This window comes from Schistocerca piceifrons, chromosome 11 (assembly GCF_021461385.2).
Source record: "Schistocerca piceifrons isolate TAMUIC-IGC-003096 chromosome 11, iqSchPice1.1, whole genome shotgun sequence".
Taxonomy (NCBI): domain Eukaryota; kingdom Metazoa; phylum Arthropoda; class Insecta; order Orthoptera; family Acrididae; genus Schistocerca; species Schistocerca piceifrons.
Window position 1 is genome coordinate 112615765 of NC_060148.1, and position 22745 is coordinate 112638509.

Genomic DNA, 22745 nt, shown 5'->3' on the forward strand with positions numbered 1-22745 from the left:
TTCCCCACAACGGCAGTGCAATCCCTCATTAAATATTACACTTTATTTCCTTTTATGAATAGCATTATTATTATTATTATTATTATAATATGCTTCCTCTGTCTTTTCTTATTCTGCTTGCGACGTCGACATGTGTACCTGAATTATTGGTGCTGGTTTGTTGTCAATTCTAACGACAACAACTGCATCATTCAACTGTTCACAATGACTCGTTCGCTGATCTACCATCCTATTCATAACGAATCCTACTCCCACTATTGCTTTTCCCGCTGCTGTTGACATTACGTTACACTCTAAAAACCAGAATTCCCTGTTATTTTTCTATTTCACTTCACAGACCCTCACAATATCTAAACCGAGCCTTTTAATTTTCTTTTTCAGGTATTCTACCTTCCCTACAAGGTTCAGACATCAGACACTCCACACCTCGAATCCTGGAATGTTAACTTTTAGTGGGTAATTCAACCTTTTTCTCATGGTCACCTCCGCATTGGCAGTCCCCTCATCAAGATTCGAATAGAGGGACTAGTGTGGAATCTTTTGCCACAGGAGAGATCATCATGACGCTTTTACAGTTACAGTCCACATGTCATGTGGATACAAATTACGTGTCTTTAATGTGGTGGTTTCCGCTGTCTTTTGCGTTGTCATACCGTTGATAATTGCTGATTCCTCCGCCTTTTAGGAGCAGTTTCCCACCCCAAGACCAGAGGGCGCTCTGCACCTGTTTTATGCGCCCCTCCACCTACTTTGACAGTGCTGGTGGCAGGCAGGGTGACTTCTCATCCCAGAAGTCTTCAGCCTCAAGCTCTGATGAGTTCATTCATAATTTAAGCAGTGGCGACGCTCAAACCCTGGTTTCAGGACATTTTAACTACTAGTCAAAGAGGCAACCCTACCTTTTTTCCAGTGGAACTTATGTAGCCTCTAAAGGTAGGGGTTGGGGCAAACTGGTCAGGGGTTGCAACACATGGACTGGAGGCTGTGTCCTGTTCCGTCATCCAGGGACCACGGAGGAGCCGAGAACGAGGAATATGAGTATGAGACACGCCAAGCAGACACGTTGTCACAGGACCAAGGGCAGCAGGAAACAAAGAACGCGAGGGGGAGGGAGCATCAGTCCTTCACACTCGTTGGGATGATCTATGTGTACTAGCTCGGATGAAAACATTACAATGGTCGTAGAATAACCGGTACTATGAGTGGAAAGCGTATGGGTGAACTTCTCATTGCACTAACACGCCAACTCCGAGATGCGTTAAGTAAAACACTACAAACAATAATTAGAAAAGAGTCTTCTGTATTTGGGATTGTGGGCAACTGCACATGGAAATTCCAAAAACCGAGGACCTTTTTCTTGCCATCAGCAAACAAGTAGTAAACTGCAGGTCCACAAATCCACGTCACGGAATTTGTCTTCGTTTGTGGAAAGTATCCAAAGTCCTGAGAGAGGAGGGCTTTTGGGGGTGTATGATCAGGAGTCATACGGGCAACAGGGGACAACACCTCTCGCACCAAGAACAAGAAACCTATCACTGATATGGACACCAGGTGGTGCTCGTCCACGTCAAAAAAAAAAACAGGCGATAAAAAAGGGGGTGTCTGCAAGGTGAATCGTCTGAAGGCCTCATTGGCACACTCGTGCATAAGGTTCCAGGAAGATTTCACATCAGTGGCTAGATGGTGAGCGCATACCGATCGCCATACGGCACGCCAGTCGACGAGGGGATGCTTCACCTCAGCCCCATCCGGCGTCCAGTTCTGCTGGAGACGTATGAAGGCATAGCATGCCTCTCATACAGTGTGTGTAATGGTGATGTTTGGTTTGTGGGGCGCTCAACTGCACAAAGTCCCAATTTTTACACAGTGCAAGTTTTGCACAATCGAATCTAGCCACTGTCATGAATGGTGATGGTGATAAAGAAATGATGAGGACAACACAAACACTCAGTCCCCAGGCAGAGAAAATCCACAACCTGGGCGGGAATCAAACCTTGGACCCCATGATCCAGAGGAGACAATGCTAACCACTAGACCATGAGCTGCTGACTGATCCAGTGTGTGTGTGTGTGTGTGTGTGTGTGTGTGTGTACACAGTCTGTAACACTGAAGTCACGCCATTGAACAGTCACCACAATCTTGAAGGCAGCAAGAGCAGATGAATACGAGAACTGTCGGGTAATCCTTTTAACATTTCACGCATCCGAGCTTCTGACAAGGATAGCATACATAAAAATGGAAAAGGATATTGAGGCTGTGCAAGATGGCGATCAGTTGGGCCAGGAAACATGAAGGGACCAACAAGGCAGGTGTAATATCGCAGATGGAATTGGAAGCCAGAGTTATGAAAAAGTCAGGGTACTTTCATAGGATTCTACAACCTAGGAAAGGCTTTCGGCATTGTGAAGTGTTGCTAAATATTACAAATACTAGTAAAACTATGCCTGAGCTATAGTGAAAGATGTATAACATATAGTATTTACTAGAACCAAGCAGTTGCTGTACGAACAGAAGACAAAGGGAAAAGGATGGAGTGTGTACAGTTAGGATGCAGTATGTCTTCGCTACTGTTCAATCTGTACATCGGTGAAGCAATTACGGAAATAAAATAAGGGTCGATGGGCAGGATTAAAATTTACGGTATCAAAGATGAAGTTCGCTGATGACGTTGTTATCAGAGAAAATGAGGAAGAATTGCAGGGCTTGTTGAATAGATGAAGTGTACACAATACGTGCTGAGCTTGAACAAAATAAGGACGTACTGAGGCGTAGCACCTTTGCATCACACCTACAGCAGTCAGACGAGAGCAGACAGGTTCATACAAATGGAGAGTCACGGTTCCACGACGACACGATAAAGCAAATCTGTTTCTTCCAAGTAGAAACGGCTGTGGACGAATGGTGTCAGCATGAAACAGGTTATGAAATCTGAAGCAGTATAAACAGCGTAATTTGGAAATGAAACTTTATCATCTGTGAATGTTGTATCTTTCATTAAGTACTGCTGATCTAATGTGTTTAGCTATACGTCTGAACGAGGGTGTGAATGCGAAGTAATTTAATAAATGAATGACTTTTAATCTATTGACTAAGTAGAAGCTAGCGTGTGAATTGTAACTGTATAGACAGAATGAATGATACTCCCAGGGGAATTCGTAAAGTGTAATTCGCCAGCATGCGAGGCCAGAAACTTCCGTCATAAGAAGGCCCTCATTCTGCTGCCGGCCTTGTTAAATAGGGCGGAGAAACAGACAGAGGATCGAGGCACTCTCTTGTCCTTGCCGTGGGAAACTACCCCCAAAGGGCGGAAGAATCCGCAATGATCAACGGCATGAATTTGCAGGAAGAAATGGAAGCCACAGCATTAAAGACACTTATCATGTGTCCACAGGACAAGTGGCCTGCAATTGAAGAAGAGTCACGATGGTCTCTCCATTGGCAAAATATTCCGCAATAGTTCCCCTCTCGGATCTCCGGGACGGGACTGCCAAGTGGGAGGTGACCACGACATAAAGACTAAACAACCAACTAAATGATAGTGATCTACGAATCGGGGCATGAAATGTCAAAAGCTTGACGTGGCAGGGAGGCTAGAAAATCTGAAAATGGAAATATCACGGCTCAATCTGCATGTAGTAGAGATCAGTGAATGGAAATGGAAAGAAGACAAGGATTTCTGATGAGATGGGCATAGGATAATATCAGCAATAGCAGAAGATGATATAACGGGAGTAGAATGCGTTATGAGTAGGAATGTAGAGCAGAGAGTGTGTTACTGTGGACATTTCAGTGATGGAGTTCCTCTCATAAGAACCTACAGCAGACCAGCACTTACGACGATAGTTCAGGTATAGACGCCGATGTCACAAGCTGAAGATCAATAAGTATATGAGGATATTGAAAAGGTATACAGCACATAAAGGGAGATGAAAATCTAATAGTCATAGGGGAATTGGAATACAGTTGTAGGAGAAGGAACACAAGGAAAGGTTTCAGGGAAATACGGGCTTGGGACAAGGAATTTGAGAGGAGAAAAACTAATTGAGTTCTGTAACAAATTTCAGCTTGTAATAACGAATACTCTGTTCAAGAATCGCAAGAGAAGGAGATTTACTTAGAAAACGTCGGGTAATACGGGATGATTTCAGTTAGATTACATCATGGTCAAACAGAGACTCCGAAATCAGATACTGGAGTACGCAGGAGCAGATATCAGAATGTAGTAGTGATGAAGAGCAAGCTGAAGCTTAAGAGCTTAGTCACGAAGAATCAATACTGAAAGAAGTGGGATACAGAAGCAGGAAGGAATGAAGAGACACTCGTAAAGATCTCTAAGGCTATAGATACAGCAATAAGAAATAACTAAGTAAACAGTAAAGTTGAAGAGCAATGGCCACCTCTAAAAAGTGCAATCACAGAAGCTGGAAAGAACAACATAGTCACAAAGAACATGACTGTAAACAAACCCTGGCTAACAGAAGAAATACTTTAGCTAATCGATGAAAGAAAGCAGTTCAAAAATATTCAGGTCTACAGAAATGCAAGTCGCTGAGGAATGAAATAAATAGGAAGTTCAGAGAAGGTAAGATGAAACGCTTGCATGAAAAATGTGAAGAAATCGAAAAAGAAATGTTTGTCGGAAGGAAAGTCAAAACAACATTCGGTGAAATTAAAAGTAAGGATGGTAACATTAAGAGTGCAACGGGAATTCCACTGTTAAATGCAGAGGAGAGAGCTGATAGGGGGAAATGGTCCATCGAAGACCTCTGTGAGGGGAAAGATTTTCCTGTTGTGATAGAAGAAGAAGCAGGAATCGATTTAGAAGAGATAGAGGATCCAGTATTAGAATCCAAATTTAGAAGAGCTTTGGAGGACTTAAAATCAAAAAGGGAGAGGGTATAGATAACATTCCATCAGAATTTCTAAAATCACTCGGGGAAGTGGCAACAAAACGGCTATTCACGTTGGTGTGTAGAATGTATGAATTGGGCGACAGACCATGTGCCTTCCGGAAAAATATCGACGTTATTCAGAAGACTGCAATAGCTGACAAGTACGAGAATTATCGCACAATCAGCTTAACAGCTCATACCTAACTGACGTAGTATTTGCAGTAGATCCTGATGCAGTTAGGAATTCCTGTGTGATGGTCTGATTAGACGTCTGCCTACTACACATTACGACCCTCTTCAACTGTCGGCGGTCTCTGTCAGTCAACAGACGACGTCGGCCTGTACGCTTTTGTGCTGTACGTGTCCCTTCACGTTTCCACTTCACTAGGACATCGGAAACAGTGGACCTAGGGCTGTTTAGGTGTGTGGAAATCTCGCGTACAGACAGACGTATGACACAAGTAACACTCGATCACCTTGACGACGTTCGAAGTCCGCGAGTTCCGCGGAGCGCCCCATTCTGGTCTCTCGCGGTGTCTAACGACTACTGGGGTCGCTGATATGGAGTTCATGGCAATAGGTGGCAGCAGAATGCACCTAATATGAAAAACGTCGTTTTTTGGTGGTATCCGGATCCTTTTGATCACGTAGTGTATTTGTCCCCAAGAACTATCTCAGATTCCAGTAATACCATTCTGTCGGTCCCAATCTTTTGTCAGTAAACGCCCAGCACTGCACCATTAGTGTATCATGAGCTAGTGACCTAGAAACCCCTCTCACTGAATGAGAGTGTCTGTGCCGTCAGATTAGGTTCTTGCATATTTGTGGGTTGCGTTGTGTGTCACCTTTTGTTTTCAATTTATGACAACAACCTGCTGACAGGTGCTGAGTGTAAATTAAACTAATGCTTACAGAGACACCAATAGGGTAAACGAAAATTGATCAGTTACGGTCCCCAGTAACTTTCTCTCCTGTTTCCTAACTTCTTTGCCATTAGCGTCCTTTCGGTAGACACATGTAAGATCAAACTACTTTCAGTTTCTCTGTAGCGATAAAAACGTAGACGAAACCAAAGTTAGGTACAGTAATGAACTGTTACAGGAGGTAAAAAGCACGAATATCATATAACTCAGATTACAAAGGAACTTGATGACTTGTGTTTCTATCGTTGTTGAATAGACATTCAGAAAGCTGTCTCTTTTGCTTCTGCAATTGCCGTATGTGTTATGTAAGCAATTTTAATCAAACTCTTCTCTTTCTCGAGTAATCTTGGTTCTCGAGGAACAGTGATTTGTAAAATATAGCCAAGGACCTCATGCTGCAAGTAGTTTATTGTAAAGTTGGGCATACTTACCGCTGATTCACAGTTCATAGCATTTCTCAAGAGGATTAGGCAAACGAACACTACTGAGTCACAACGATGCTAACTGCTTTGGTTACACAGTGACTCAAGGCAGTTACTGCACCACGCAGTCGCTCAACGGCACTGAGCAAAAATGGTTCAAATGGCTCTGAGCACTATGGGACTTAACATCTATGGTCATCAGTCCCCTAGAACTTAGAACTACTTAAACCTAACTAACCTAAGGACATCACACAACACCCAGTCATCACCAGGCAGACAAAGTCCCTGACCCCGCCAGGAATCGAACCCGGGAACCCGGGCGCGGGAAGCGAGAACGCTACGGCACGACCACGAGCTGCGGACACGAATTGAGCACCAAATTACTTTCTTAAGACAAGTCCATTATTCTCGCTCCTCTTTAAATTATTTTTATCTTCCCTTGACTTACTACTACTATTCAACGTTTCTGTTAGGTAGAATTTGGTCTGGACCGTGCCGATGATTATTGCAGCTATACATTTATTATTATTCCAATTTTCCTATTTTGCTTCAGTAATCAGCAGCCTCAGTCAATTCCAGAGAATATGTTCCAGTGTAATTACCTACAACAGTTCAGGACATGTTGACGTAGTGTAAAGTTAGAGAAGGTCCCTATGTTCCTCTGGGAGCCGGGGGAAAGTTCGTAAGACTTCTGTATGAATAGCTGGCGTGAACAAGTCAACGCCAGAAGCCAGCCTTCTTTCAGTACTTAAAACCTAGTCCCGTGATTGGCCCTGCGGAGCCCCCTGCAGAGCTTTGCACAACTGTGTGGGACTCCTCGCTGCTCAGAGGGAGTCCAGGGGTGACGGCTGTTCGCTCTGTCCGGCCAACCTCGTTGGCTGAGCGCGCCTCGCTTTCTGAACAGGCGCCCGGGGCTGGTGAGGTGTCGGCCCTCCACAGAGAAATGACTCTGGACACTGCGTGCGGGACGGGTCTGCGAAATTTCTGGCCGGACACACTCAGACACAGGCAGCCGGATGGTACACTCATTTCCATTGGAGCGTGGTCTTAGACACGAAGTCAGGTTAAGATTTTATAAGTTAGGTCATATTTGCACAGGGTAGGATGAGGACTCTAAGGTGTACGGAGAGTGATTAATTTTACTTGTTTTCTCTTTTGCACGTGAAGTTTGTTTTTTGTGGAGGTTAGAATTATGTATTCGCTTTGTTGCGTAATCTTGTAATTAGTGGCGTGGACACTATGAAACTGGTTACTAATTACGGGCCATTTATCTTTCTAGTGCAGCTGGCCAGCCGTAGTTCCTGTTTCGTTTGTGCGAAATTCAGGGCTGAAGGTTTTTTTTCCCTTGCGTGGTTTCGGATGTCACGCAGTCACTGGCCATTCCAACGCTGACTGTAATTGGCGTTACTGGAAGGACCTCAGGCCCACATGTCTATCCAATCCCACTAGGCACATACCATATCTATAATTGTTCATTTCTGTGGCCATAATGTCCATAGTTGCATTATAACTCTTCAGAGTATTTTTGTTGTGTTGTTGCAACTGAACACATTGATTTGTACTTACGGTGATTTTCGGTTGATTTCTCTCTTACATCGGGAAATGCCGTATGCTAACACATTGTTGGTTTTATGCGTTAGATATTGATAATTTAGGTCTTATTTTTAGATGTTCTACAGCACTATACATTTCTTATGGTTTTCGCTACCCATTTATATGCACGCATCTTTGTAATGGCAACGACAGAACAAAAATACCCTCAACAAATCAATAATTCCTGGCATTTACTGGCGATTGAGAACAGGCGTTGTTAATTTCCGTGTCTCTGTGATCTCCATATGAGTGGATAATCGTAGGTTTACTCTAATGTAGAGGCTATCTGTCCACAGCTCCAGTGCTAAATTCACGTGGTCCATCCCTGCTTTGGTGTATGTAAGGAAATAAAGTGGAATACACCCGTTCCTAACATAACTTTTTGTATAGAAATAGTCGATGCCAAGTAACTTGTATAGTTGAACAGTATCTCAGCTGTTTAATTAAATGAATTTCATATGATGTCAGGCTAAAATGCATGGAAGTGAAACATGGACGAGAAGAGAATAGAAGCTTTCGAAATGTGGTGCTACAGAAGCATGCTAAAGATTAGATGGGTAGATCACATAACTAATGAGGAGGTACTGAATAGGATTGGGGAGAAGAGGAGTTTGTGGCACAACTTGACTAGAAGAAGGGATCGGTTGGTAGGACATGTTCTGAGGCATCAAGGGATCACCAATTTAGTATTGGAGGGCAGTGTGGAGGGTAAAAATCGTAGAAGGAGACCAAGAGATGAATACACTAAGCAGATTCAGAAGGATGTAGGCTGCAGTACGTACTGGGAGATGAAGAAGCTTGCACAGGATAGAGTGGCATGGAGAGCTGCATCAAACCAGTCTCAGGACTGAAGACCTCCACAACAACAACATGTCTTTGTGTATGGCGAATCCGTTACAAAGCTTTCTAATAGATATATAGTTTGATAATCGCAGTCGCCTTGCCGTTTAAAATTGTCTACTCCCCTTTGGCTTAGAGAGTGTTTGATTATCCTGGAAGCTATCAAAGATTATGCCAAGTGAATCTGAGTAAATAATACGTCGCTACAAGGTCGGCCGTATCTTCGCGTATCTCTTGCGTTTGCTTGGTAGTTTTTGTTCCTTTTGGTTCGATCACTTAGTTGGTTTGTTGCTTCAATAAATCGCGATCCCGTATGCCACTTGTCTATGGTAATGGGACACCCGTTCCCAACACAACCTTTTTTTATAGAAATAGTCGATACCAAGTAAATTGTATAGGTGAACAGTATCTCAGCTATTTAACTAAATGAATTTCATATGATGTCAGGCAAGAATGCATAAAAAGATATTAACTTGTTACACTCTGCATGTACGGTTAAAATTATCCTTTCTCTTAGAAACATTTGAAATTACTAAATATGTGGCATACCTAAAATTCATATTATTAATTGCACAATCTAACGCTAATTATTAAATTTATTTCTGGATTCATTTATAAAATAATGTTATAACTTACTAATGATTATTCCTTTCACAAGAAAGTATGTAGACGCTTTTGCTTTGTAAACTCTTTGGAATATTATGAGTACCGCGGAATTTCAGGAGTAGTGGGTATGTGTGTGATGGAGGCACACGTATTTCTTTTATGGTCGGCACTAACAACGTAATTTGGATTATTAAGTGGAAATTGTGGAGACAGTGTAATATTGAAAAATGCGACAAAGAATAAAATTCAAGTTATCTTCATCTTTTATTTAGTCATCACGAACCAACAAAGCAAAAGCAAAATTTCGGCCTCAAGAATGTACCCTAGACGCAGAAACTGGAGTCAACAACAAGAGAAAATGAAGATAAGTAAAAAGTTTTTATTTTGCATATCTTACGTCTTTCGAAGTTTTGAAACTAATGAGAACACTAAGAAAAATTAATATAGATATGTGGGAGAGTAAGATTACAACATGCAGTGAACAATTTATCCACCCACGAGGCGAGAGAGGACCAATGGAACCCCACTCGGTGTAGTAAACTACAACCCCATTTCCTGCTGCGGCTCCGTAAGGGTTTGTATATGAAAAAACAGAGCGGAGTTCGTCGTGAAATTAATATGTCCCCCTTTTGACGTATCTACGAATAATGGGAACGTAGCTCCGGTACTTACGTGGATCGTCAGTTCTTAAACGATCGACTGTGGCCTCTGGAACGTATTCTGAAAAATAAATTGATAAAATTTCAGTGGAAAAATAGAACATGTATTTAATCAGCTAATATAAAATTATTGGTCATTGCTATACCGAGACTTCCGTCAACTGCAATAAAACGTTACCTGTTGTGTTGGACTCTGGGTCACTGAAGTCGGTAGCTCTGACTACCGCCATTAAAATGTAGATTAGCCAAATACTGGTTCTGTAGATCATAATGCCGGGATAAAGTTGCTATGTCAAATAAAAAACTCCCTCAAAATATCTTCATAAGATTTTCAGACTGCTGAAGAACCTGTAATTTTATGAATAAATGAGTTAATTTTCTTTCTATATGGTATAATACACTTTAACTTGTGTAAATTAATGTTTCACTCCGACTAGGAACCTTATCACTCTACAAGACTCATATAACTTCGTCCTGTATATATAAGAGATGGGGTGGGGGGGGGGGTGTCTTGAGTATAGCAGCAGCTTTTGCCAGCTAAACGAGCCTTGGGCCGATAAGGACATGCCAGCACGCACTTCCGAGCATGGTGCTGGGTGAAACTAAGTACTTGGGGAGCTTCATAGCGGCAACTGAGTGCTGACTCGAATTATTATTTCACCGTAAATAGTTTATGTCTCGAGAGGCCACAAAATGATCGTCATGGATGTAAGATTATTTTAAACTATTGTACGCTATGTAATCAAAAGTAATCCGACACCTGCCTGAAAATGACTAACAAGTTCGCGGCGCCCTTCGCCGGTAATGCTGGTAATCAATATGGTGTTGGCCGACCATTAGCCTTGGTGGCAGCTTCCACTCTAGTAGGCATACGTTCAATCAGGTGCTGGAAGGTCTCTTGGGGAATGGCAGCCCATTCTTCACGGAGTGCTGCACTGAGGAGAGGTGATGCCTGGCACGCCGTTGGCGTTGCAAAACATCCCAAAAAGAATCCATAGGATTCATGTCAGGGCTCTGTGCAGGCCAGTCCATTACAGGGATGTTATTGTTGTGTAACCAATTAGCCCTAGGCCGTCCATTGCGAATAGGAACTCGATCATGTTGAAAAATTCAATCATTATGCCCAAATTGCCCTTCAACAGTGGGATGCACGAAGGTACTTAAAACATCAATGTAGGCCTGTGCTGTAATAGTTCCACGCAAAACAAGATGGGGTGCAAGCCTCCCCCATGAAAGACAAGACCACATAATAACATCACCGCCTTAGAATTTTACTCTTGGCACTACACACGCTGGTAGATGACGTTCATTGGGCATTCGCCATACCCACACTCTGCCATCAGATCGCCACATTGTCTACCTTGATTCGGCATTCCACACAACGTTTTTCCATTGTTCAAGCGTCCAGTGTTTACGCTCCTTACACCGAGCGAGGCATTGTTTGGCATTTACCGGCGTGATGTATGGCTTATGAGCAGCTGCTCGACACGAAATACAAGTTTTCTCACCTTCCGCCTGTGATAGTACTTACGGTGGACACCGATGCAAAAAAAAAAAAAAAAAAAAAAAAAAAAAAAAAAAAGGTTCAAATGGCTCTGAGCACTATGGGACTTAACTGCTGAGGTCATCAGTAGTGTGGGACGTCACAGATGGTATTTCAGCGCCAAAATCTGTGTGCATACTGTACGCTCTTTGTGCCACTGGCCTGTTTCCGTTTTTAGGAGTTTCGTCGTTCCGGTTTCGGCAACAGCCGTTCTCGGTAAATTTTTGCAGTGATGTCACGAAAGGTAATTCTGAAATTAGCATCTAGGCCGATAGGTAAACGCGAGAGTCAACACGAACATTCTCTGGGTGCAGAAAGTGTGGCTTGGTGTAATGGAACTGAGCTCAGGCTCACGCTTTAACTTTGTGCACGACTTGTATTCTGTAGGCAGTTTCTCTCATGGACTTTAAAGCACTGCAGCTCTCTGATTATGAGACTCAAGACAGCATCGTTTGCTGCATCTGATGGTCATGGTGGTGATCGGGGCGCGACAGTGGTTGGTGCCAGTATGTTCCAAAAAGCGGCGAGAGAAACTGCGATCCTTCAGGAGGTCGTATCTCGGAGTTCTGTTAATCACAATCGATCCAGTGTTTTAGGCAGCCCTAGGCCTATCTACCGTTTGCATATCTGTCGGAAGAACGCGCATACTGTAGCTATCTTACAGCACAAAAAAAAAAAAAAAAATGAAAGCTCCGTCCGAAGAGGCCATGAAGGCCCAACGGTACCGATCGGCAGCCATGTCACCCTCAGACCACAGGCATCACTGGATGCGGATATGGAAGAGCACGTAGTCAGCACACCGCTCTCCCGGCCGCATGTCAGTTTACGAGACCGGTTCCGCTACTTGTCGATCAAGTGGCTTCTCAGTTTCCCTCAGCGCTTGGTAGACCGGATGGTCACCCGTCCAATTGCTAACCCTGTCCGACAGCGCTTAACTTCGATGATCTGACGGGAACCGGTGTTACGACCACGGCAAGGCCGTACGCATCTTACACTACAGGGTCCAAATTTAAACATTACGCACTTCCTCCAGTCCAGGCAAACTGAGCAAATGGGTTGGTTATTTTTGCGCCGGTCGTGCACTAGGATGTACCTTAGGTAGCTTTTAAAAAGACGATTTTTTCAAGTGCAGTTCCTGAGCAAACTCTGCCAAGCTATGATTTTTTGAGCACGGTAAGTATCAATTGGAGGATTGCCACTTCTATCAAGTTAACAAATTCAATAAAATATTTCTAGTAACATTTTTACTTTTTTAACACATCATAAGCTGGGCATTTTCGATGAACAGTGGTTATCAAGCAAAGCACCCAAAAAATGTAAAACAAGAGACTGTGTTTAAACCTTATATTAAGAGTACTTATTTATGGCTTATATGCGTCAAATTATATAAATGAGGGGAAGTACATACGTAACCTTTCCAGATTGTACTGACCTGCAGAATTCTCTTTTGTATAAGCAGGACACCGTGTTACAGACCAGCAGGAGAAAGCGCCTGTCAGAGCAGAAAAAAGGCGAATATGTTCCCCTTTAAAAGAGTTTGACGCGGAGTGGGGAGCCAGCTGCATGAACCTGTGTTCCTCACCAAACGCTTTGGCATGAGAACATGCTCGGGGTTTTTGCGCTGAAACAGAGTAGCAGAGAGATATTGCGCACGTAAGGGAGAGGAGGCAGTGCCAGTGAGGGACATAGAGGAAGAATATAATGATGGTGGAAGACAGAACATGGCAGGGAAAGAGAAAGACAGATTTATGAAGGCGATAACAGTGGGGAAGAATGAGATATTGATGGTCAGTGAGAGACTGCGGCAATAAGACAGATGGAGAGATGGATGGAGAAAGAAACAGTGGAAGCAAAACAGAGAGGAGACAGTGGAAATGAGAAATACAGACGAGTGGAGACCATACACAGCGTTGGAAAGGGGCAGGGTGGGAGGGGGAGGGTTATGTATAGGGAAGGGTACATTTTGAATTGAAATTTGAAACACGTGAGTGAAATGAAAAAGATAGGTTCAACCTTCCAGAAAATTTGAACTTAATTAAGGGGTTCATATACTCTCTCAAGAATAAAAGCTTTTCTGTTTTTGATGGTGTTTACAAAAGAATACTAAAGATTTGTTCCCATTTAATAAGTTTGGTATTGTTTGAAATATGTAATACATCACTGATTCAATGCATTTTCCAAGAGAGACTAAAATATGCCATATTTATACCGCTCTTTAAGAAAGTTGATAAGAGAAACGTCAGTAAATCCCGACCTATTTCACTGTTGACATCATTTTCCAAAATTTTTGGGAAGATGATGTATTCTAAAAACGTATATCTCACATTGGCAACAATAATATCCCAAATAAATCACAGTTTGGGTTCCATAAGGGTTGCTCTACTGAGAATGCCATTTCCATGTTCACACACCAGATATTACACGCATTAGATAACAAAATAGTACAGACAGGTATTTTCTATGAACTATCCAAGCCATTTGATTGTGCGAATCATAGTATCTTACTAGATAAATTGAAGTTTTATGGGATTGATGGTATAGCCAACGAAGGGATCATGTTATATCTAACCAAACGAATGCAGAAATTCAACGAACGGAATCAAGGGACACAATTCTGATTGGGGAGAAATCACATATGGAGTTCCCCAAGGCTCAATCTTAGGTCCACAACGGTTTCTCATATATATAAATGATCTACCAACTAATGTAAACAAGCAGATTAGCTCTTTTTGCATATGACACCAGTATTGTAATCACTCCCAGTATCCATACAGAAATAAAAGAAATGGTGAACGAAGTTCTCAAAAGTACACTCCTGGAAATTGAAATAAGAACACCGTGAACTCATTGTCCCAGGAAGGGGAAACTTTATTGACATATTCCTGGGGTCAGATACATCACATGATCACACTGACAGAACCACAGGCACATAGACACAGGCAACAGAGCATGCACAATGTCGGCACTAGTACAGTGTATATCCACATTTCGCAGCAATGCAGGCTGCTATTCTCCCATGGAGACGATCGTAGAGATGCTGGATGTAGTCCTGTGGAACGGCTTGCCATGCCATTTCCACCTGGCGCCTCAGTTGGACCAGCGTTCGTGCTGGACGTGCAGACCGCGTGAGACGACGCTTCATCCAGTCCCAAACATGCTCAATGGGGGACAGATCCGGAGATCTTGCTGGCCAGGGTAGTTGACTTACACCTTCTAGAGCACGTTGGGTGGCACGGGATACATGCGGACGTGCATTGTCCTGTTGGAACAGCAAGTTCCCTTGCCGGTCTAGGAATGGTAGAACGATGGGTTCGATGACGGTTTGGATGTACCGTGCACTATTCAGTGTCCCCTCGACGATCACCAGTGGTGTACGGCCAGTGTAGGAGATCGCTCCCCACACCATGATGCCGGGTGTTGGCCCTGTGTGCCTCGGTCGTATGCAGTCCTGATTGTGGCGCTCATCCGCACGGCGCCAAACACGCATACGACCATCATTGGCACCAAGGCAGAAGCGACTCTCATCGCTGAAGACGACACGTCTCCATTTGTCCCTCCATTCACGCCTGTCGCGACACCACTGGAGGCGGCCTGCACGATGCTGGGGCGTGAGCGGAAGACGGCCTAACGGTGTGCGGGACCGTAGCCCAGCTTCATGGAGACGGTTGCGAATGGTCCTCGCCGATACCCCAGGAGCAACAGTGGCCCTAATTTGCTAGGAAGTGGCGGTGCGGTCCCCTACGGCACTGCGTAGGATCCTACGGTCTTGGCGTGCATCCGTGCGTCGCTGCGGTCCGGTCCCAGGTGGACGGGCACGTGCACCTTCCGCCGACCACTGGCGACAACATCGATGTACTGTGGAGACCTCACGCCCCACGTGTTGAGCAATTCGGCGGTACGTCCACCCGGCCTCCCGCATGCCCACTATACGCCCTCGCTCAAAGTCCGTCAACTGCACATACGGTTCACGTCCACGCTGTCGCGGCATGCTACCAGTGTTAAAGACTGCGATGGAGCTCCGTATGCCACGGCAAACTGGCTGACACTGACGGCGGCGGTGCACAAATGCTGCGCAGCTAGCGCCATTCGACGACCAACACCGCGGTTCCTGGTGTGTCCGCTGTGCCGTGCGTGTGATCATTTCTTGTACAGCCCTCTCGCAGTGTCCGGAGCAAGTATGGTGGGTCTGACACACCGGTGTCAATGTGTTCTTTTTTCCATTTCCAGGAGTGTATTACTGACTCGTTATCAGCGAATGGTGTCAGCCTGAATTTCACAAAGACACATCATATTCAGCTCTCCACCTCTAGGGCAACTGCATCAGTGATAAGTGTAACACACGTTGAAGAAATAATACATAGGGAGGAAACTTTAAAATTCTTAGGTGTCCGTATTGATGAGAATTTAAATAAAAAAAAACACATTTTGGAACTCCTAAAACAACTTAGTTTGAGCACATTCGCACTTAGAATCAGGGCAAATTTTGCGGAGAGAGGCATCAGTAAGTTGACACATTTCGATTATATTCATTCTGTAAAGTCATATGCAATGACTTTCTGGGGTAACTAATCTTTAAGAAAGATCTTCATTGCCCAGAAATATGGTGCTAGAGTAATTCGAGATGCTATCTAAAACTTTCGGGACTGGTGCTGCCATCTGTTGAAAACTTTCCCTTTGGACTAACGGTCACCATCACCCTCAAGTAGTTGCCATCCGCACGTACACACCGGTCCCAGCGCTTCTGCTATGGGTGAAACGTTTTCTGGAAGTCCTGTTCTTTGAGGGTGTTTATCACCGCCAGCAATGCTTCTTGAATCCTCTCAAGAGTGTCGAACCGACGGCCTTTCAGCTTGAGTTTCAGTTTTGGGAATAGCGCGAAGCCACAAGGTGCCAAATCTGGCGCGTACGGTGGGTGGAATATAACCCCCATGTTGTTTTTGGCCAAGAAGGTCCTGGTGAGCAAGGACGTGCGACAGGGCGCGTTGTCGCGATGCAGCAGCCAGTTCCCTTGACGCCAAAGTTCGGGCCGTCGTCGCTGCACGTTTTCACGGAGCCGTCGCAAAACGTCACAGTAGTACTCAGAATTCACTGTTTGTTTGGGTGGGTCGAATTCTTTGTGCACAATTCCCTTGTTATCAGAGAAAACGATGATCATGCTCTTCACTTTGCTCTTCACCTGTCTCGCCTTTTTGGGTCTTAGAGAGCCCGGGCTCTTCCACAGGGACGGTTGTTGCTTCGTCTCTGGGTCATAACCGTAAATACAGCTCTCGTCGACTGTGGCAACCCGTGAAAAGAGGGTTGGATCATCAGATGCGGTCTGACGAAGGTGCTCACTTCAACACGCTGTGCCTTCGTAAAATCTCCACACACCAAACAAAAAGTATTGTGGAAATCAGTGTGGACACGCAACACGTCCCCCCACCTAAATGACACTTTGCACGCTGACTCATCAGATATGCAGCTCTCACTACCTAGTTGTGCAAAGATATGCTACTGCTATTTTCCAGTTGGCAGCACCAGTCCCGCAAATTTTGGATTCCACCACGTACGTGGGGCTCACCTGTGATTTTCTTCTAGACATGCCTTTAAGAAGTTGGGCATTCTGACTACTGCTTCACAGTATATTTATTCCCTGATGAAGTTTGTTGTAAATAATCCTCTACAATTCAAAAGGAAAAAAGGTGTGAAACGGGGGCACCACGTTACAACAAAAATTTTTGACGACTTACCCCGTGATATAAAATGTCTAACAGATAAAATTTGAAAATAAATTGAACAAGTTTCTCCTTGACGACTCCTGCTATTCCGTAGAAGAATTCTACACCTACATCTATATCTACATCCATACTCCGCAAGCCACTGACGGTGTATGGCGGAGGGTACCTTGAGCACCTCTATCGGTTTTCCCTTCTATTCCAGTCTCGTATTGTTCGTGGAAAGAAAGATTGTCGGTATGCCTCTGTGTGGCTCTAATCTCTCTGATTTAATCCTCATGTTCTCTACGCCAGATATACGTAGGAGGGAGCAATAAACTACTTGACTTTTCGGTGAAGGTATGTTCTCGAAACTTTAACAAAAGCCCATACAGAGCTATAGAGTGTCTCTCTTGCAGAGTCTTCCACTGGAGTTTATCTATCATCTCCGTAACGCTTTCGCGATTACTAAATGATCATGTAATTAAGCGCGCTGCTCTCCGTTGGATCTTGTCTCTCTCTTCTATCAACCCTAACTGGTACGGGTCCCACACTGCCGAGCAATATTCAGGCAGTGGGCGAACAAGCCTACTGTAACCTACTTCCTTTGTTTTCGGATTGCATTTTCTTAGGCTTCTTGCAATGAATCTCAGTCTGGCATCTGCTTTACCCAGGATCAACTTTATATTATCATTCCATTTTAAATCACTCCCAGATAATTTATGGAATTAACTGCTTCCAATTGCTGACCTGCTATTTTGTAGCTAAATAATAAGGGATCTATCTTTCTTTGTATTCGCAGCACATTACACTCGTCTACATTGAGATTCAATTGCCATTCCCTGCACCATGCGTCAATTCGCTGCAGATCCTCCTGAATTTCAGTACAATTTTCCATTGTTACAACCTGTCGATATACTGCAGCATCATCCACAAAAAGCTTCAGTAAACTTCCTATGTTATACACAAGGTCATTTATATATATTGTGAATTGCAACAGTCCTACGACACTCCGCTGCGGCACACTTGAAATAACTCTTACTTCGGAAGACTTCTCTCCATTGAGAATGACATGCTGCGTTCTGTTACCTAGGAACTCTTCAGTCCAATCACACAATTGGTCTGATAGTCCATATGCTCTTACGTTCTTCATTAAACGACTGTGGGAAACTGTATCAAACGCCTTGCGGAAGTCAACAAACACGGCATCTACCTGAGAACCCATGTCTATGGCCCTCTGAGTCTCGTGGACGAATAGCGCAAGCTGGGTTTCACACGATCGTCTTGTTCGAAACCCATGCTGATTCCTACATAGTAGGTTTCTAGTCTCCAGAAAAGTCATTATACTCGAACATAATACGTGTTTCAAAATTCTACAACTGATCGACGTTAGAGATATAGGTCTATAGTTCTGCACATCTGTTCGACGTCCTTTCTTGAAAACGGGGATGACCTGTGCCCTTTTGCAATCTTTTGGAACGCTACGCTCTTCTACAGTACACCGCTGCAAGAAGGGGGTCAAGTTCATTCGCGCACTCTGTGTAAAATCGAACTGGTATCCCATCAGGCCCAGCGGCCATTCATCTTTTGAGCAATTATAATTGTTTTTAATCCCTCTGTTATCTATTTCGATATCTACCATTTTTTCATCTGTGCGACAATCTAGAGAAGGAACTACAGTGCAGCCTTCCTCTGTGAAACAGCTTTGGAAAAAGATATTTACGATTTCGGTCTTTAGTCAGTCATCCTCTGTGTCAGTTCCATTTTCGTCACAGAGTGTCTGGACATTTTGTTTTTATCCACCAACCACTTTGACATAAGACCAAAATTTCTTAGGATTTTCTACCAAGTCAGTGCGTAGAACTGTACTTTCGAAGTCTTTGAACGCCTCTCGCATAGCCTTCCTCACACTACATTTCGCTTCGTGTAATTTTTTTTTTGTCTGCAAAGCTTTGGCTATGTTTATGTTTGTGGTCAAGCTCCGTTTGTTTCCGTAGTAGTTTTCTAACTCGGTTGTTGTACCACGGTGGCTCTTTTCCTTCTCTTACGATCTTGCTTGGCACATACTCATCTAACGCATATTGTACGATGGTTTTGAAATTTGTCCACTGATCCTCAACACTGTCTGTACTTGAGATAAAACTTTTGTGTTGGGCCTTCAGGTTCTCTGAAATCTTCTTTTTGTCACTTTGTCTAAACAGAAAAATCTTCCTACCTTTTTTAATATTTGTATTTTCGACTGAAATTACCGATGCTGTAACCGCTTTATGATCGATGATTCCCTGTTCTGTCTAACTGTTTCAAATAGTACGAGTATGTCTGTCACCAGAAGGTCTAGCATGTTATCGCCACGAGTCGGTTCTCTGTTTAACTGCTCAAGGTAGTTTTCAGATAATGCACTTAAAAAAAATTTCACTGGATTCTTTGCCCCTGCCACCCAGTATAAACGATTGAGTCTCCCAGTAAATTAAAGTCTCCACCCAAAACTATAACATGGTCGGGAAGTCTACTCGAAATATTTTCCAAATTTTCCTTCAGGTTTTCTGCCACAACGGGCTGCTGAGCCAGGAGGCCTATAGAGACATACAATTACCAGGTTTGAGCCTGCTTTTCCCGCGACCTTCACCCAAATTATTTCACATTTCGGATCTCCATCAATTTCCTTCGATACTATTGCACTTTTTATCGCTATAAACATGCCTCCCCCTTCAATGTGCAGACTGTCTAAATTTGCAATCTGTAAAAGGTTAATGGTAGGTATTGCTAACTCAATCTGTATTTCCTTGTTTTCATTTTAGTGGAAAAAAGAATTATATGGTGATGTTTAGAGTACGAAGAGATGTACAAATTGATTTGCAGAATGAATGTAAAAGGAGTCGTACCACATCATCACGATTTATCGTGTAAAGTGATCCATGGAGCATGAAAGTTACTATCTATCGAACTACTGAGGTGTGATGAAGACTGTGGCAGTGGGAACGAAAGACAATTGTGTCTCCTAAGTGATGTAGGAGACACTGGCTGTGGGAAGCAGTGTAAATCAATGGGAGGATAGAGGAGCCTAGTCAGAGGAAGACGCTGAGTATGTAGGTATAGCTACAAAGAATGACTGGGTAGGAGGACTGAGGTATCAAGGGATAAAAAATTTCGTACTGGATGGCAGCGGAAATGAGTTCGTGCGCTAAAATTTTTGAAGAGGAAGGCGGGATGAGGATTGACGCAGGTGCTTCAACACTTTTCTGACAGGATCTTCTAAAGCGGAAGATAATACCTTAGTTATGCTCTGAAAGGAGTATTTTATTGCTAGCAAACAATAATGATTAATATTTGCACCACGTATGGTAAAGGAAGACCTCAGATGGAAAACAAGTTCTAAGCAAAGCAGAATGGTGGAAGTAATATATAGGAGATTTATACAATGGCGATGTACTGGAGGGCAATATTATGGAAATGGAAGAGGATGTAGATGAAAATGAAATGGGAGATATGATACTGGGTGAAGAATTTGACAGAGGAGTGAAAGACCTAAGTAGAAACAGGACCCCAGGAGGAGACAACATTCCATTAGAACTACTAATAGCTTAGGGAGTACCAGCCATGACAAAAGTCTTCCATCTGGTGAGCAAGATCTATGAGAGAAACATTTATGACACAAGCGAAATACCCTCAGACTTCAAGAAGAATATAATACTTTCAATCGCAAAGAAAGCAGGTGTTGATAGGTGTGAAAATTACCGAACTGTTAGTTTAATAAGTCACCTCCAAAATACTAACACGAATTCTTTACAGAGGAATGGAGAAACTGGTAGAAGCCGACCTCAGGGAAGGTCAGTTTGTATTCCGTAGAAATGTTGGAATACGTGAGGCAATGCTGACCCTACGACGTTATCTTAGAAAATAGATTAAGGAAAGGAAAATATACGTTTCTAGCATTTGTAGATTTAGAGAAAGCTTTTGGCAATGTTGACTTTTCAATTCTGAAGGTGGCAGGAGTCAAATACAGGGAGCGAAAGGCTATTTACAATTTCTACAGAAACCAGATGACAGTTGGAAGAGTCGAGGGGCATGAAAGGGAAGCAATAGTGGAGAAGGAAGTGAGAAAGGGTTGTAGCCTATCCCCGATGTTATTCGATCTGTGTACTGAGCGAGCAGTATAAGAAACAAAAGAAAAATTTGGAGTAGAAATTGAAGTTCAGGAAAAGAATAAAAACTTTGAGGTTTGCGCATGACATTGTAATTCTGCCAGAGATAGCAAACGACCTGGAAGAGCAGTTGAACCAGATGGACAGTGTCTTGGATGGAGGACATAAGATGAACATCAACAAAAGCAAAACGAGGATAATGGAAAGTAGTCGAATTAAATCAGGTGATGCTGAGGGAATTAGATTAGGGAATGAAACACTTAAAGTAGTACATGAGTTTCGCTATTTTGGGAGCAAAATGACGACAGTTGAAGTATAGAAGATATAAAACGTAGACTGGCAATCGCAGGGAAAGCGTTAATGGAGAAGAGAAATTTACTAACGTTGAGTACAGATTTGTTGGGTTGTCCTTTCTGAAAGTATTTGTGTGGAGTGCAGCAGTATATGGAAGTAAAACATGGACCATAAGTAGTTTACACAAGCACAGAATGGAAGCTTTCGAAATGTAGTGCTACAGAAGAATGCTGAAGATTAGATAGGTATATCACCTAACTAATGAGGAGGTTGCAAACAGAATTAGGGAAGAGAGTAATTTGTGGCAAAACTTGACTAGAAGAAGGGATCGGTTGGTAGGACATGTTCTGAGGTATCAAGGGATCAAAAATTTCGTACTGGATGGCAGCTTGGACGGTAAAAATCGTATAGGGAGACCAAGAGATGAATACACTAAGTAGATCCAGAAGGAAGTACGTTTCAGCAACTACCTGGAGATGAAGAAGCTTGGACAGGATAAATTGGCATGGAGACCTGCATCAAACCAGTCTCTGGACTGAGGGCAACAACAACAGCAACATAGTAAAGAAAATGTGCTTCAGGACTTTCGAAAGAGTACACAAGGGTTTTCGTAGTTAATACTTTGAGACAGGAAGTCTGCATGTACATGCCCCACTTTTAAGCTGTACTCCTGCGTTTAATTCATTATTATATATTAAGAAATTTTATTTGCATGCTTACTAATGTGAGGCAGCTTTCACTGATACTTGCATAATGTCAGTAAACATTTATCAGATTCGTACTGTTATCCTTTGGTGTTAGACAACATTGTTAGCCACACGGGAATTTATCTTTTCCGTCCACTGCCTCATAACTTGGCTTACTTGCCCGTGAGTACAGAGGCGAGCCAGCCGGCAGTGGACGCCGTGCGTTTGCCCACGGCGTCTCTGTTATTCCGCACGCGCCACGTTTAGGCGCTGCACCCAGGCACAGGAGTGATACACAGGGTGATTCACGAAGATATGCAAATACTTAAATATGTTACTCTACAAGTAAAACCAAACAAAAAAGTTCATATAAACATAGGTCCGCAAGTGTTTAGTTACAGAGTTACGGCTAATAAAAGATTTTGCCTGAAATCTAGCAACTTCACTAATAT

At 43.3% G+C, this 22745-nt stretch overlaps 1 protein-coding gene across 3 annotated transcripts in view; it reads right to left on the reverse strand.

The window, feature by feature from the left end:
* LOC124720130 (poly [ADP-ribose] polymerase tankyrase-1-like) overlaps positions 1–22745 on the reverse strand; it is a 99253-nt gene that overhangs the window by 70712 nt on the left and 5796 nt on the right. For 2 of the 3 annotated variants that reach the window (XM_047245428.1, XM_047245426.1), the window contains exons 2-4: positions 12911–13099; positions 10114–10283; positions 9949–9996 (exon numbers count right to left, since the gene is read on the reverse strand). In XM_047245428.1, coding sequence (XP_047101384.1) covers positions 9949–9996; positions 10114–10204 — 139 coding nt within the window. In that variant the 5' untranslated portion in view covers positions 10205–10283; positions 12911–13099. The remainder of the gene's footprint in view (positions 1–9948; positions 9997–10113; positions 10284–12910; positions 13100–22745) is intronic. The other variant, XM_047245427.1, reaches the window with a different exon arrangement.